Source organism: Notolepis coatsorum (genome assembly GCF_963971535.1).
Source record: "Notolepis coatsorum genome assembly, chromosome: 2".
NCBI lineage: Eukaryota > Metazoa > Chordata > Actinopteri > Aulopiformes > Paralepididae > Notolepis > Notolepis coatsorum.
In genome coordinates, this window is record NC_140166.1 from 30,451,668 (window position 1) to 30,469,027 (window position 17,360).

At 47.0% G+C, this 17,360-nt stretch overlaps 1 protein-coding gene across 2 annotated transcripts in view; it reads left to right on the forward strand.

The window, feature by feature from the left end:
• Positions 1-17,360, forward strand: part of nf2a (NF2, moesin-ezrin-radixin like (MERLIN) tumor suppressor a) — a 137,464-nt gene that overhangs the window by 64,253 nt on the left and 55,851 nt on the right. For both annotated transcript variants that reach the window (XM_084307887.1, XM_084307888.1), the window contains exons 7-9: positions 7,130-7,264; positions 8,353-8,427; positions 12,930-13,043. In XM_084307887.1, coding sequence (XP_084164013.1) covers positions 7,130-7,264; positions 8,353-8,427; positions 12,930-13,043 — 324 coding nt within the window. The remainder of the gene's footprint in view (positions 1-7,129; positions 7,265-8,352; positions 8,428-12,929; positions 13,044-17,360) is intronic.

Consider the following 17,360-nt stretch of genomic DNA (forward strand, 5'->3'; position numbering starts at 1 on the left):
TGTGGTCACCTGCTCTCCTCCTTCTCGCTTTCACCACAAGGAAAGTGCCTCGGTAGTACCCCACTTGACGTGTTGTTAGTTGAAAAGAGTTGTGACGAGTTTACATTGTGCTTAGTTTTTTCTTCTCTCATAACTGTTCAAAGGAAAAAGCTAAGTCATAATGTCTTCTTCAGAGAGTAGGCCTACTCTTCACCAGCGGTTCTCCATTCCCGCCTCCGTCGTGCGTTTTGGTGCGGGGCTGCTGCCACTTTCGTGGTTGCCGACCCAGCCCAGGAGGCAGCCGATGGGTAGTTTGCCTCTCCGAGGAGCCGAGCCATCGGTGCCGTCGCTCCGGCGATGGCGTGATCTCGACTCTGGTTCCTCTGGATCCAGGGAATCGTCCGTTGTTGAACGGTCGGTTGTTTTGGGTCCGGAGGATTTGCGACGCAAACTTTTCGCGTCTGCCCATTCACGTCGCAAGATGGTGGCATGCAGGCGCGAACGGCCTGGGTTTGGGGAATTGCTGGAGACCAGCGAGGATGCGTCGGGCTCTGCATGTCCGATGGAAACTGAGGATTTCATGGAAGAGTCGGACGGATTCTTGTATGAAGGTCCTGTGGAGGCGAGTATCCCTCCTATCCAGGAAACACCGGAGGAGGGAGAAATGTCTCCTTGGGGCGTCTTGTTCGAGGATGTCGGGGAACCACCTCGGCCTCATCAGCAGGATGCCCTGCTATCAGCCACATCAGACTGTGGCTCCTCAATGGGTCGAAGCCTGCTGCATGTGAGGGATGCGGGTTCGGTGGAGGAAGGTCAGCAGGGGGAACTGCGGGCTTTGTTTCCCGCGCTCATGGCGGTAGCCGCCGCTGCAAACGGCGTGCCGCTGCCGCTGCCATTGCCTGCTCCTGTCCCTGACGATCTCATAAGTCATCTCTGGCAGCGTCGCCCGGTGAGAGGGGTTGATGTTGTCTACCCATTTTTCCCCTCAATGGGGGCCTATGTGCGTCGGGGCCAGGCGGTGTCTAACATCATGGGACTTACCCCGGCCTACGTACCAGTTACGCGGGTGTCGGGGTTGGTCGAAGGTATGAGAGAAGGCATGCCACGGCTTGATAGGCCGATGGCCGCTCTCCTCTGTCCGGATGTGGTGTGGGAACCATTATGCAAGCCGGTTCTCCATGGAAGATCGGCTAGGCGATTGGCATATTGGGGTGACCAGTCATTTATCGCTGGTACACAATCACTGGCTGCGGCGTCTAACATCGCCCATCTGGTTAGATTTGTATCGGGGATAATGATGGGCGGCACGGATCTGACCGAGCTACAACATGATCAGATCACCCAGGCGGCAGGAGCTGTCCTGCATCTTACCCAGGTGCAGGCCATAGCCTCGGGGAAAGTGCGCGCCCTGGCCACCCTGGTCCAGCGCCACCTGTGGCTGGAGCAGGCTCGAGTGCCAGAAAAGAAGAGAGCCCCTCTTCTGACGGCTAACCTCTCCGATGCTGGACTGTTCGGGAAGGCCCTGCAATTGATGACCTCAACATGCAGAGAGATGGCAGAGGAGCGATCCGTGCTCCAACCCCATTTTCCGCCTCCCGTCCTTGCCGGTGGGGTCAGAAGGCTTCCACGACGTCGAGCTCCCTCCGTCGTCCCTACCACTGCCTCCGCCGCCACTGCTGGCCCTTCCAAGAGGGTCAGGAGGAGAGACGGCGATTCTGCTACTGCCGGCCCATCCACGACCGGAAGAGACGGTAGGGAACGTCGAGACCAGCAGACCGTTACCTACCGTCCCTCCGGGGCTCCTCGGGGTGGCAAAACTCGAGCGGCGCGAGGTGGCAGACGCCGCTAAAAAGTGACTTTTCCCTCTGTGTCCCCTCTCCTCTACACCCTCCCCGGCCCCTCTGATTGTGTTTTTGTGCCCGGAAATAAAGAGTTCCCCGATATAAGGGGAACTGTATTATTGGCCAAACAAACTGTGTGTTTCTTCAACAAATCATATGATGGGGTTGCGTTAATGTGAATCTGCACTATTACATTGAGGGATGAGTCGTGTTGTGTTACGAGATTAGGCAAGGTCTGCAAGCATACACTCAGTCGTAGGAGGTTCTATTAGCCTGACGCTCCACATGCAGGTAGAAACTGGTGGTATTTCCATTGCTTGAACAAAGTAAATGTGTCCCACAACGCTGTTGTGTTAGTTACAGTAATACTCGTACACGCACATTCCACGGCCTGGCCGTTACTCTCTGTTAGCGTTTGCTATGTATGACAGGGAGCGGGTGTAGGATTCACACACATACGGCTTGTTTTGTTATAAATCCTGTTCACATTTGTGGGTAGCGGGCATTGTATTGGCTTACGCTATACATTGGCATTCTATCGAAGGTCTCAAAATGCTACAGTTGTTATTGTGTGTAGGGAAAGAAGGGTTTTTTGTGAGGGGGTGTCGAATAAACCCCTCCTTCCCACTTGGTTGGTTTAGGAGATTTTATCTCATTCTGCTGAGCCAGTCAGGGCCGAGCCGTTAGACCGTCTTGGCAGGGAGGGGGGGGGGGGGGGAGGGTTCTCCTGACGCTACTCTTATTACAAACAAGAGCCGTGTGCAGGGTTTCCCCCCGTCATAGCGATGTTGCTATGGCGACGCCTTCCGTGAGTTGGATCTTTACGTAAGGTTGTGGTGTTAAGGTGTCGAGTTAGAGCGTAGGGCTTACGGGTCTGCTATGCTCGATTTATGTGTAAACTTGAGTCAGTTGGTCACGTGACTCACAGTTCACATGTCTTTTTCATAACTACGACTCATGTGGGAAGGTTTCTGGGAAGGTCCGGTCTTTACTCTTTGACTAAAGGAGTGACTGGATGTAAAGAATTGTAAAAAAAAAAAATCTCCCAGCTGTGCAGTTGGGTTCATACGGTTGATGCTTCTTCTTTATTGTTATAAAGAGTTGGATGAATCTATATGAATTGGAAATGGGGGACCCTGATGGAAACAAGACTGACGTCTTTCTCAGGTCTGCATCCCCTTAACAGTTGTGTGTATTGAGCCGTACTGTATTGTACCCAGTCTGCAATCTGTTGAATAAAGTTTTCATTCATTCATTCATGGAGTTGGTTGCATCCCGCCCCTCTTGTCGTTCCCCTGGGCGCCTTGGGGATTCAATAAGATGGTCTACATAGCCTATTATTGATGTGGATATGCCCGACGCACACATAGTGCTAGCTCGGGATGTTCTGTTGAACATTAAGCAACTGACTGGCGCGCCTTGGTTGCTTGGGGTTAAAACAGCGTTTTTATAAAGCAATTGGGATGGGGGTTTTCCTCTTCCGACGACCTGTGTGGTTGTCGACGGGTTCTCGTTCATATCAGGGGATGATAACGGAATGGATCTGGACATATGTAGAAGGGTCTCACGCCCTGGGGGTGGGCCACCGGGCGCGGTTTGCGCCGAACGTCTGGGTGGCGCCTTCTTTCATGTTTAAGATCAACACGCATATCTGCCTCTTCTCCTGGAGTTGGCATGTCGGCGTAGTTAGGGCACGGGACTGGTTCTGGTCACGCTGGTCCGGATCAGTTGAACCCGTTGTCCGCCGGGGATGCAGATCTGCTGTTCTGGTACCCTGAGGGACTTGGGCTTTTTTCAGGGGGAAAAATGCTAGGTCGGTCCGGGTGTCACAGGGCTAAGCGCTATGGAGCCCTTGTTGGGTGCATTGTATTCTACACTGTTGTAATGGCTTACGGCCGTACCGGCCTGTACACGCCCGATCTCGTCGGATCTCGGCCGTCACGCAGGTTGGTCTTGGTTAGTACTTGGTTGGGTGACCTCCTGGGAATACCAAGTACGGGGTGTTGGGGCTGGTTTTCCATTCTTGCGCTCTTCTCTTACGCATGGCGAAGAGGGGCCTGTTGGGGTGGTCTTTGACCTCCTCAGGGGGCCCTGTGCTCCCCGTATCACCGGGCCCGGTCCGAAGTAATGTTTTCGTTGACCCGTAGGCCCGGGATAACTTTGTTGGGAACTGGAACACGGGTACTGCGGCAGTGCCGCAGGTATGTTGTGGAGTTTTTTCCTGAGGGGTTATGGGACCAACCACTGCATGGGGTAACGCCTAGGTGGTTGGTTCTCTGGTGTGTTGGAGCAGTGTCAACTCCCGGGTTAACCGGTTGAGGGTGCCCCTGCACGTTCATGACGTCTGCCAATCGTGTCGGCCTTCTCTGCATCAACCCCTCTGGGTGGGTTTTTTTTTAATGGAGGCTTGGTCATGCAACAACGCCAGCATACGCCCCTTCCGCCGGTGCGGCTGTGTTCAGCTGTCCCCTCTGGCGCCTGTCTCGTCCGCAGTCTCCAGGCTAGGGTTAACAGCCTGTTGCCTGGTTTTTCCCCGGTGCGCTGCCTGTTCCGTTGGTTAACCTTTTTGTGTGCTTACGGCCATGCTGACTGCCTGTTCTGCAGGGTCAGTGTGCCAGGCGGTGGACTATTGGGGGGACAGGGCCCGCTCGGCTGAGGGGCCTTTGTCCGAATACGCTGGCGATGTGGGGGGCGGGGTCACTGAAGTGCCCGCCTGGTGGGGTCTTGATGCTGGCATCATGGACTTCTCCGGGCCCCCGTTCCAGGGGGTCCAGTCCCTTGGTGGGTCTGGGTCTTCCTTCGCGCTCCGCTGCTACGGCCTTGCCACGGGGTTGGGTTTTCCCTTGACCCCGTGATTCCGGGGGCAGTAACGAGGTTGTTCCCTCCGTTCGTTCCCGGGTGGCATGCGGGTTGTGCGTGTGTGTAGTCGTGGGGTCAAGCCACGGTCTGCTCACCCTGTGCGTTGAGTTGCTTGAGTGCCTCTTCACACGGTCGGGTCCGTCGTCCTCCCGTGATCCCCCAATAGGGGGGGTGCCCTCCATTAGGGGGGGTCGGGGGGGCTCGGCCCTCCCTGTTCTGATGGTCGTGGGGGGCTTTCAGCGGGGTGTATTTGTCGGCTGGTGGCTCCGCTCGGCCTCCCTATGTGCATGAGTGATGCCGAGCGGATCCCCTAATGATACAGAACGTTAGGTTATGACTATAACCAAGTTCTGTTAATTAGGGGTGACGCTCGGCATCCGACGCCGCTGCAGCCCTTGACCTCACCTTGTGGTGAAAGCTTGGGAAGGAGGAGAGCAGGTGACCACACACCTGCTTATGAAGGTAAGCTAATGAGGGGTGTGGTCAGACGAATACTGGTATTAAAGGTACATTTGTGGAATTTTATTCAGTGCGCGTGCACGTACGCGAGGGAGTGCATGAGTGATGCCGAGCGTCACCCCTAATTAACAGAACTTGGTTATAGTCATAACCTAACGTTACTAGGCTCCCTCTGCTTGTAAGAACCCTGGACGGTTTATTTAACCTGCTCATCATACATGACTGGTTTATTTAACCTGCTCAGTCATACATGACTCTGTGGTTTATTTAACCTGCTCATCATACATGACTGGTTTATTTAACCTGCTCATCATACATGACTGGTTTATTTAACCTGCTCAGTCATACATGACTCTGTGGTTTATTTAACCTGCTCATACATGACTCTCTGGTTTATTTAACCTGCTCATACATGACTCTGTGGTTTATTTAACCTGCTCATACATGACTCTCTGGTTTATTTAACCTGCTCATACATGACTCTCTGGTTTATTTAACCTGCTCATACATGACTCTCTGGTTTATTTAACCTGCTCATACATGACTCTCTGGTTTATTTAACCTGCTCATACATGACTCTCTGGTTTATTTAACCTGCTCATACATGACTCTCTGGTTTATTTAACCTGCTCATACATGACTCTGGTTTATTTAACCTGCTCATACATGACTCTCTGGTTTATTGAACCTGCTCATACATGACTCTGTGGTTTATTTAACCTGCTCATACATGACTGTGGTTTATTTAACCTGCTCATACATGACTCTGTGGTTTATTTAACCTGCTCATACATGACTCTGTGGTTTATTTAACCTGCTCATACATGACTGTGGTTTATTTAACCTGCTCATACATGACTCTGGTTTATTTAACCTGCTCATACATGACTCTCTGGTTTATTTAACCTGCTCATACATGACTCTGTGGTTTATTTAACCTGCTCATACATGACTCTGTGGTTTATTTAACCTGCACATGCGTGACTCTCTGGTTTATTTAACCTGCTCATACATGACTCTGTGGTTTATTTAACCTGCTCATACATGACTCTCTGGTTTATTTAACCTGCTCATACATGACTCTGTGGTTTATTTAACCTGCTCATACATGACTCTCTGGTTTATTTAACCTGCTCATACATGACTCTGTGGTTTATTTAACCTGCTCATACATGACTCTCTGGTTTATTTAACCTGCTCATACATGACTCTGTGGTTTATTTAACCTGCTCATACATGACTCTCTGGTTTATTTAACCTGCTCATACATGACTCTGTGGTTTATTTAACCTGCTCATACATGACTCTCTGGTTTATTTAACCTGCTCATACATGACTCTGTGGTTTATTTAACCTGCTCATACATGACTCTGTGGTTTATTTAACCTGCTCATACATGACTCTGTGGTTTATTTAACCTGCTCATACATGACTGTGGTTTATTTAACCTGCACATGCGTGACTCTCTGGTTTATTTAACCTGCTCATACATGACTCTGTGGTTTATTTAACCTGCTCATACATGACTCTCTGGTTTATTTAACCTGCTCATACATGACTCTGTGGTTTATTTAACCTGCTCATACATGACTCTCTGGTTTATTTAACCTGCTCATACATGACTCTGTGGTTTATTTAACCTGCTCATACATGACTCTCTGGTTTATTTAACCTGCTCATACATGACTCTGTGGTTTATTTAACCTGCTCATACATGACTCTCTGGTTTATTTAACCTGCTCATACATGACTCTGTGGTTTATTTAACCTGCTCATACATGACTCTCTGGTTTATTTAACCTGCTCATACATGACTCTGTGGTTTATTTAACCTGCTCATACATGACTCTGTGGTTTATTTAACCTGCTCATACATGACTCTGTGGTTTATTTAACCTGCTCATACATGACTCTGTGGTTTATTTAACCTGCTCATACATGACTCTGTGGTTTATTTAACCTGCACATGCGTGACTCCGGCGTGGTTTCAGAATAAGAAGGGAACGGATCTGCTCCTGGGGGTGGACGCCCTGGGCCTGCACATCTACGAGCCAGACAACAAGCTTACGCCAAGGTGCTCGTTTCCCTGGAACGAGATCCGCAACATCTCCTACAGCGACAAGGAGGTGAGACCCTCACTGGTTATTACACTGGTTATTACACTGGTTATTACACTGGTTATTACACTGGTTACACTGGTTATTACACTGGTTACACTGGTTATTACACTGGTTATTACACTGGTTATTACACTGGTTACACTGGTTATTACACTGGTTATTACACTGGTTACACTGGTTATTACACTGGTTATTACACTGGTTATTACACTGGTTATTACACTGGTTACACTGGTTATTACACTGGTTATTACACTGGTTATTAGACTGGTTATTAGACTGATTATTCCACTGGTTATTCCACTGGTTATTACACTGGTTATTAGACTGATTATTACACTGGTTATTCCACTGGTTATTCCACGCAGTGTGGATTTGATGCAACAGTAGCATTAAAAGAGAAACTGAACACATGGTCATTTTGGTCGGTCAGACTGTCACAGTATGACATCACGCACTGGGGCGGGGCAAGGTGTGCAGCTACCAGAGTCAGTGTTTCCCACAGGATTTTCAGAGACTATGGGGGGTGGACCTCCGACCCTCTTTTTGTACATTTTAAAGTTAAATGCATCAATCTGGTGCACTTTGAGAGCAAAATAAAGAGGCTAGATCTATGATGAACTTTGTGCTCAAAACACAAAATCGACTAGACTAGTGCTTCCCAATCCTCCTCGAAGCACCCCAGCCGTAATGTATTTGTTAAATTCCACCACCAGCACACCTGATTCAACTTAACTAGCCCTTTATTAGTTGAATCAAGGTGTGCTGGTGGTGGAATTTAACAAATACATGGAACGGCTGGGGTGTCTCGAGGAGAGGTTTGGGAACCACTGGACTAGAGCATACATTTGAGCCATCAAAGAAATGAAGCAAAAGTGGTTACCTGTGTTGAACTGGTTTCTTTTTTAGAAAATAAAAAAATATAGTGGATTATTATTACGACAACTACCACTGCCAATACTACTGATACATCCCTATTGGCAAACTTTATATTTAAAAAAAATAGTAACAAAAATATGGCGGGTTGCCACAGTCTAGGTAATTAATGGGAAACCCTGAGAGTGTATAATCTTCTCTTCTCCTCCACCTCTTAGTTTACCATCAAACCTCTGGACAAGAAAACCAACGTCTTCAAGTTCAACTCCTCCCGGCTGAGGGTCAACAAGCTGGTGAGTTTGGTGCTGTCGATGAGAACGACTGTCAGGATTTAATTATCCTTTTTTATAAGCCAGGTGGCCCCCGGCTAGGCGCTGCGGGGGCAGCTGTGCTCTCGGCAGGGGGTCCGCGGGGCGCTGCGGGGGCAGCTGTGCTCTCGGCAGGGGGTCCGCGGGGCGCTGCGGGGGCAGCTGTGCTCTCGGCAGGGGGTCCGCTGGGCAGTTCTGATGTGGGTCCGCAGACTTGCAGTTGGTAGGCTGTTCATTAGGGCAGAGGTTCTGACACTTTTGATATTCAAAAGGCACACTTTTCTCAACAGGTTATTTATTCAAACTTGAAAAGTGATAGTTGCTGTTTAGTTTATTATATCTCTGAAAGACCGCGTCGGAGATATGATGGATTTCCCCCCGACCGCTACCGATAGCTTTCATTCAAACCTTTTCAAATTTGTGGTGCACATTCCTGACCCCTAGAGGAACGAAATGTATTGATGTCGGTGACCCCGTGGCCTTTCCTCTAGTGCCACCATCAGGCCAAACATTCAACTCAATTGTTTTCATTCAAATCTTTAGAAATTTGCTGTGCACATGCATGCCCTCTAGAGGAAGCATCCGTTAGCCATACAGTCATGGTATCCAGAGTTGTGTCTATTCATGCACCACGACTTAGCCATGAGGACCTATGGAGTCTGCCAAATTTGAATTTCTACCATCTTGAATTACTTTTCCCCTACTCCCCCTGTTTAACTACTTCTGACTAAACTTGCTGTGTGGAATCAGGCTAGTAACATCTTCAAATGTGTTTTATATTTATAAAATAGACCAAACCATATGACCGCCAGATCCAATAGAACTTCAGAAAAATGCATGGTAAACATGACAGTATTTGTTACTTGTCATCTGGCCTCATGGTGGCGCTATTCTAATAAAACTAAAGACTAACTACTCAACGACTTGAGGTCAAAAGGTCGATTGGGAATTCAGGCATTTATGGGACATTTTATAACATTCCCCCCCGCTGTCGGTCACTAACAGCATATGTCTAGTTTCATAAAAAAACAATTGTCATAACATATTTTAAATAATAGGTTGGATCTTTTTCCAGTACCTCTGGCCTGCAAGATCTTCATCTAATGAATTTGTATACTTGTCATATACTGGTAATAATCAGCTGAAACTCTGGGTCTGAAGCTCGCATGGGAGACATGGGATGTTATATGTGTACTGTATATCTCTAGAGGGATTGTGCAGACAGATGAACTTCCATTAAACTGGTGAATAAATGTTATGATTCTTTAAGGCTTTGTGTCCACCGGGGACGTTTTTTTCAAGGCGGACCGCTTTGAAAAGCAAAAATATGCATGCTCAGAGCGTTTTCCTGAGTCTCGCGACTGCCGCGGCTCCGCCACTTGCTCGATGTTGATTGGTCGGTCGAAAAAAGTTACCTTGATGAGCGGCGCTCCTCTCCAAAAGTTTAACTAGTTTCAACTTTAGGCGCTGGGAACGCTCCGCCCAAAAACGCCAGCCGCCGAGAGCGCTAAAACGCGAGGCGCGGCGCTGGGAAAAGGAGCGAGCCTGTCGCGTCTGTAGCATAGAAATGAATGACAGAAAGGAGCTGACAACTCATAAAACGTCCCCGGTCGACACGGGCCCTTAACACATTCCTACACAGAGAGTTGGACAACGTTCCACTGTGACTCTCTGTCCAAACAGGAAGTGAACTGCTGCTACCAGTACCTTACTCATGATATTTGCCCTTAACGTATTGAATAAATTATAATATATTATTGTTCCCCCCCATATTCTTTTTTGTCTATTATAAATAGTAGCCAAACATGTAATGATAATGTCCTGATTTTATAAAATTGTTTGTCCTCTTGGAGAGAGAGAGAGCTCTGCGTAGGAGTGTGATTCTTTAATACTGAACTGATGGACTGAAACGTGGGCTGTGTTCTACTGCTGTGTTCTACTGATGTGTTCTACTGCTGTGTTCTACTGCTGTGTTCTACTGATGTGTTCTACTTCTGTGTTCTACTGCTGTGTTCTACTGCTGTGTTCTCCTTCTGTGTTCTACTTATGTGTTCTACTTCTGTGTTCTACTGATGTGTTCTACTGCTGTGTTCTACTGATGTGTTCTACTGATGTGTTCTACTGATGTGTTCTACTGATGTGTTCTACTGCTGTGTTATACTGATGTGTTCTACTTATGTGTTCTACTGCTGTGTTCTACTGATGTGTTCTAGTTCTGTGTTCTACTGATGTGTTCTACTGATGTGTTCTACTGCTGTGTTATACTGATGTGTTCTACTTCTGTGTTCTACTGCTGTGTTCTACTGTTGTGTTATACTGCTGTGTTCTACTGCTGTGTTCTACTGCTGTGTTCTACTGCTGTGTTCTACTGATGTGTTCTACTGATGTGTTCTACTTATGTGTTCTACTGATGTGTTCTACTTCTGTGTTCTACTGATGTGTTCTACTGCTGTGTTCTACTGCTGTGTTCTACTGCTGTGTTCTACTGCTGTGTTCTACTTCTGTGTTCTACTTATGTGTTCTACTTCTGTGTTCTCCTTCTGTGTTCTACTGCTGTGTTCTACTGATGTGTTCTACTGCTGTGTTCTACTGATGTGTTCTACTGCTGTGTTCTACTGCTGTGTTCTACTGATGTGTTCTACTGCTGTGTTCTCCTGCTGTGTTCTACTGCTGTGTTCTACTGCTGTGTTCTACTTCTGTGTTCTACTGCTGTGTTCTCCTGCTGTGTTCTACTGCTGTGTTCTACTGCTGTGTTCTACTTCTGTGTTCTACTTCTGTGTTCTACTGCTGTGTTCTACTTATGTGTTCTACTGCTGTGTTCTACTGCTGTGTTCTACTTATGTGTTCTACTGCTGTGTTCTACTGCTGTGTTCTACTGCTGTGTTCTACTGCTGTGTTCTACTTCTGTGTTCTACTGCTGTGTTCTACTTCTGTGTTCTACTTCTGTGTTCTACTGCTGTGTTCTACTTATGTGTTCTACTGCTGTGTTCTACTGCTGTGTTCTACTTATGTGTTCTACTGCTGTGTTCTACTGCTGTGTTCTACTTCTGTGTTATCCTGCTGTGTTCTACTGCTGTGTTCTCATGCTGTGTTCTACTTCTGTGTTCTCCTGCTGTGTTCTACTTCTGTGTTCTACTGCTGTGTTCTACTGCTGTGTTCTCCTGCTGTGTTCTACTTCTGTGTTCTACTTCTGTGTTCTACTTGTGTTCTACTGCTGTGTTCTACTGCTGTGTTCTCCTGCTGTGTTCTACTTCTGTGTTCTACTTCTGTGTTCTACTTGTGTTCTACTGCTGTGTTCTACTTCTGTGTTCTACTTCTGTGTTCTACTTGTGTTCTCCTGCTGTGTTCTACTGCTGTGTTATACTGCTGTGTTCTACTGCTGTGTTCTACTGCTGTGTTATACTGCTGTGTTCTCCTGCTGTGTTCTCCTGCTGTGTTCTCCTGCTGTGTTCTCCTTCTGTGTTCTACTTCTGTGTTCTCCTGCTCCTCTAGATCCTGCAGCTCTGTTCTCCTGCTCCTCTAGATCCTGCAGCTCTGTTCTCCTGCTCCTTTAGATCCTACAGCTCTGTTCAGCTCTGTTCTCCTGCTCCTCTAGATCCTGCAGCTCTGTTCAGCTCTGTTCTCCTGCTCCTTTAGATCCTGCAGCTCTGTTCTGCTGTGTTCTCCTGCTCCTTTAGATCCTGCAGCTCTGTTCTGCTGTGTTCTCCTGCTCCTCTAGATCCTGCAGCTCTGTTCAGCTCTGTTCTCCTGCTCCTCTAGATCCTGCAGCTCTGTTCAGCTGTGTTCTCCTGCTCCTCTAGATCCTGCAGCTCTGTTCTGCTGTGTTCTCCTGCTCCTCTAGATCCTGCAGCTCTGTTCAGCTGTGTTCTCCTGCTCCTCTAGATCCTGCAGCTCTGTTCAGCTGTGTTCTCCTGCTCCTCTAGATCCTGCAGCTCTGTTCTGCTGTGTTCTCCTGCTCCTCTAGATCCTGCAGCTCTGTTCTGCTGTGTTCTCCTGCTCCTCTAGATCCTGCAGCTCTGTTCAGCTCTGTTCTCCTGCTCCTCTAGATCCTGCAGCTCTGTTCAGCTCTGTTCTCCTGTTCCTTTAGATCCTGCAGCTCTGTTCAGCTCTGTTCTCCTGCTCCTTTAGATCCTGCAGCTCTGTTCAGCTGTGTTCTCCTGCTCCTCTAGATCCTGCAGCTCTGTTCAGCTGTGTTCTCCTGCTCCTTTCGATCCTGCAGCTCTGTTCAGCTGTGTTCTCCTGCTCCTTTAGATCCTGCAGCTCTGTTCAGCTGTGTTCTCCTGCTCCTTTAGATCATGCAGCTCTGTTCTGCTGTGTTCCCCTGCTCCTCTAGATCCTACAGCTCTGTTCTGCTGTGTTCTCCTGCTCCTTTAGATCCTGCAGCTCTGTTCTCCTGCTCCTCTAGATCCTGCAGCTCTGTTCAGCTGTGTTCTCCTGCTCCTTTAGATCCTGCAGCTCTGTTCAGCTGTGTTCTCCTGCTCCTTTAGATCCTGCAGCTCTGCATCGGGAACCACGACCTCTTCATGCGGCGCCGGCGTGTGGACAGTCTGGAGGTGCAGCAGATGAAAGCCCAGGCCAGAGAGGAGCGGGCCAGGAAGCAGGTGAGAGAGAGAGAGAGTGAGTGAGTGAGACCAAAGATTCAGGAGAAATGAGAGTGGAATTCACAGACATGTCCTATTTTGTTCCTCATTTAAAAAAGCTAGTTAGATGAGGAAGGGCTCCCCACAGCTAGCCGGAGCCAGGTAGATGAGGGAGGGCTCCTCACAGCTAGTCGGAGCCAGGTAGATGATGAAGGGCTCCTCACAGCTAATCTGAGCCTGGTAGATGATGAAGGGCTCCTCACAGCTAATCGGAGCCAGGTAGATGATGAAGGGCTCCTCACAGCTAATCGGAGCCAGGTAGATGATGAAGGGCTCCTCACAGCTAATCGGAGCCTGGTAGATGATGAAGGGCTCCCCACAGCTAGCTAGCCGGAGCCAGGTAGATGATGAAGGGCTCCTCACAGCTAGTCGGAGCCAGGTAGATGAGGGAGGGCTCCTCACAGCTAGCTAGCCGGAGCCAGGTAGATGAGGGAGGGCTCCTCACAGCTAGCTAGCCGGAGCCAGGTAGATGAGGGAGGGCTCCTCACAGCTAGCTAGCCGGAGCCAGGTAGATGAGGGAGGGCTTTCGAGTTGAGGACAGAATGGGAGTGAATGGGCAGGTGAAACCTGACAAAGGGACAAAGGGGACGATGCTAAACCGATGGAGCCTGCCAATCCCTATACCTTTCCTAACCATGCTGGGTCCCTCCTCCACCAGGCTCCCCACTCCTCTCTTTCTATCTCTATCCTTAACCTGGTATATCCAATCAAAACTAGAATATCTCGTTACGCTCCTCTTTACCCAGCTCGTCCTTGTGCGATAAACCATGCCAACTTAATTGCGATTAAACCTACCCGCATGGCTGAAAATCACGCTGTTAAATATACAGAGTGCGTGAAGGTTGGCCTTATCAACATTCGCTCTCTGCCAACCAAAGCTCTTTTGGTAAATTAACTGATAACAGACCATAGTCTCGACTTATTGGGCCTCACTGAGACATGGCTTAAACCTAATGACTTTCTGCCCTTAAACGAGGCTTCACCCCCTAATTTTAGTAGCTCCCATATCGCACGCACCTCCAAGAAAGGCTGCAGAGTTGCTCTAATTTACGACTCTAAGCACAACTTTTTGTATTTTATTTTTTTATAATTTTTTAAACAAACATATAAACAAACATGACAACACACGATAAGATATACAAGCATTAATTGTCAGGGCACATCCAATGAGATCACCTTTTAGTTAGTTGTCTTATATAAGATATACCCATAATACCTGTTATCTAAAAAAAAAACTACACACATATGCTCAGCTCGAACCCCCCCCTCCCGGACCCCACCTTGAGAAGTACCTCCACTATCCCTCGCACCTAACCAGACACTACCATTATAAGCTAGCTTTTATTCTCTCCACCACTTCTAACCACATTGACATTTTGGATTCATTGAGACCCAGAATTCTTGCTGTAGATATTTCATGGTAAATTACATCGAGATATGTAAGAAACCAAACTTTACGGCACATTTTTTCCGGTTGAAACCAGCGTGATGCGATCAGCTTTTTGGCTACTGTGATACCCGATAAAACCAATCTCTTTAGCTGTGGATTCACTGCAAACTCAAAAACATCATTCAATAGTAATACCGAGGGGTGTACAGGTATATTCCAAGATACGAGTTTTGATATTTGTTGGGTCACATCTTTCCAGAATGCCTTAACTGGTGAGCAGTCCCAATACATGTGCATAAATGTCCCTTCGTCCCCATTTGTACATTGGGTGCATTTGGAATCTTGTTTAAGCCCCATTCGGCACAGTCTTATAGGAGTCAAGTATGTCCTGTGAATATAGTTAAGATTGATTTGTTGATGATCCGGGTTCCTTGATGTAAGTCGGACATTTGCCCAGGCTCCTTGCCAATCAAAGTCATTTTCCAGGTCTGGTATATCCCTCCTCCAGACAGAGTCAAGTTGGAGGGTTTCATACGAGGACGTTAGTAATTGATGATAAAATTCTGAAACAAAACCTCTCGATGTCTCTCTTGCGTAGAAGAATTTGTGGTATCTGTGGTGTTCAATTGGTCTGTCTAATGGAACACCGTGAGACTTCAAACATAGCTCTAACTGTTTGTGAAAAAGCCATGTGGACTTGGTGAGATTAAATTTTTTGCGTATTTCTTTATCACTACAAAAACCCTGTTTGTTAAAAACATCCCCTAATGAGTGTATGCCTTGCTCTTCCCATATAGGGAATCTTATAGGTCGTTTTCCAATTAAGAGAGCATTGTTATTGAATAAGGGAGTATGATTGTGCCATTTTTGTGGGTTAGGATTTTTTTTTTGTGATTCACGCCATATCCGGATCGCATGAGTAATTATGGGGCCAAATTTTCGTTCACAGTGCTTGATTGGTAGTTTAGTGTATGCTATGTCCTTCAGTCTATGTGGCGCTACTATGTTTTCTTCTATTTTTCTCCAGGATGCTAATGCTTGGGAGTCAAACCATGTTGTCAATGGACTTAATGAGTACGCCTTAAATTATAGGAAAAAATCTGGAAATGCCATGCCACCATCTGCTTTATTTCTCTGTGCGGTGGATCTTTTTATACGTGGTGGTTTGTTATTCCAAATAAATTTGTATGTGGAGGAGTGTAATCTTTTCCAGTAACCCTCTGGAGGGGGTAACGGTAGCATTGAACAGAAGAAGTTGATTTTAGGTAGTACATCCATCTTAACTATTGATATCCGTGCTTGTACTGTGTTTTTAAGTTTTGCCCATCTATCAAGGTCGTCTTTGATTTTGTTTTGGATTTTTGTGTAGTTGTGCTTCACCGTTTGTCTTATGGTAGGGAATATTTCCACTCCCAAGCATCTGAAATGTTTTACCATCGGTATCTGTCCTGGGAGGGTTGTATCTTTTTTTGCAGGGGTGTTAAGTGGAAGGAAAGCCGACTTCGGCCAATTTATCTTAAATCCCGATAAATCACCAAAGTCCTCAATCAACTTGAGCAGATGAGGCAATGTGGTGTTGGGGTTTTCCATGAACAATATTACATTGTCCGCATATAAACTAATTTTTTGTTGTGTGCCCTTGATTACGATAGGTTCTATGGATTGGGATTGTCTTATATATTGTGCTAAAGGCTCTAATGATAGATTGAACAGTCCGGGACTAAGAGGACAACCCTGTCTGGCAGAGCGTGATACCGGAAATATTTCGGAGATGATTGTGCCTGTTGTAATCATGGCCGATGGGTCTTTGTATAATACTTTAATCATATCGATGAATCCTTTTCCTAACCCCATCCTTTCTAGCACTGCCCACAGATACGACCATTCCAGCCTGTCAAAGGCCTTCATAGCATCCAGGGACAGCATCGCCTTAGGTATGGTGTCCTCCTTGTCGGCATCAAGTACGTGCAGTATACATCTTATGTTCTCAGTGATCAGGCGGCCTCCTATGAAGCCAGTTTGGTCCGGGTGAACTAAAGACGTCATATGCTTTTGTAATCTGATGGCTAATACCTTAGAGTACAGTTTGATATCTGTTCCGAGGAGGCTTAAAGGTCTATAACTACCGCACTCGTTGGGGTCTTTGTCTTTTTTAAGGAGGACTGTTATGAGTGCAATATTGTCATTTTTATGGAAGTTCCCCTCCTTGACTGAGTATAAGATCATATTTAGTAATAAGGGGCCAATAATGTCCCAACAAGAAAGGTACATTTCTGATGGGAAACCGTCTCTTCCAGGAGCCTTACCACTTTTCATTGCGGTTATGGCCTTCTTGAGTTCCTCTAGTGTGATCGGTGTTTCTAACTGTTTAGCGTCATCCTCTGAAAGTTTAGGGAGAATAATTTGATTAAGAAATGTGTCCATTTTGTTTTGATCGAAGGTCATTTCTGATTTATATAAGTACTCCCATGGTTCCAAACCCAGCCACCTATTAGCCATGCGATTAAGAATTAATGCAACATTTGCAGATATAACTACCATTAGAGCACAACAAGTACTTGTAACAGATCCTGTAAAAATAAACGATACATTCAAAGTATTCTACTCCGACTTATATAAATCAGAAATGACCTTCGATCAAAACAAAATGGACACATTTCTTAATCAAATTATTCTCCCTCTAAGCACAACTTTACATCCGACGCAAACTGTACGTTTTCCTCGTTTGAGGTGCTCCTGTTGCGTCCCTCTCCCCCCAACAGAAAGTGTGGCGGTCTGATGGCTGATGGCTGTCCTTTACCGCCCCCCAGGCCCTTACACCCTCTTCCTAGATGAGTTTTCCACTTTCATCTCTGAGCTTGTTACACGCTCAGATAACATTTTAATTG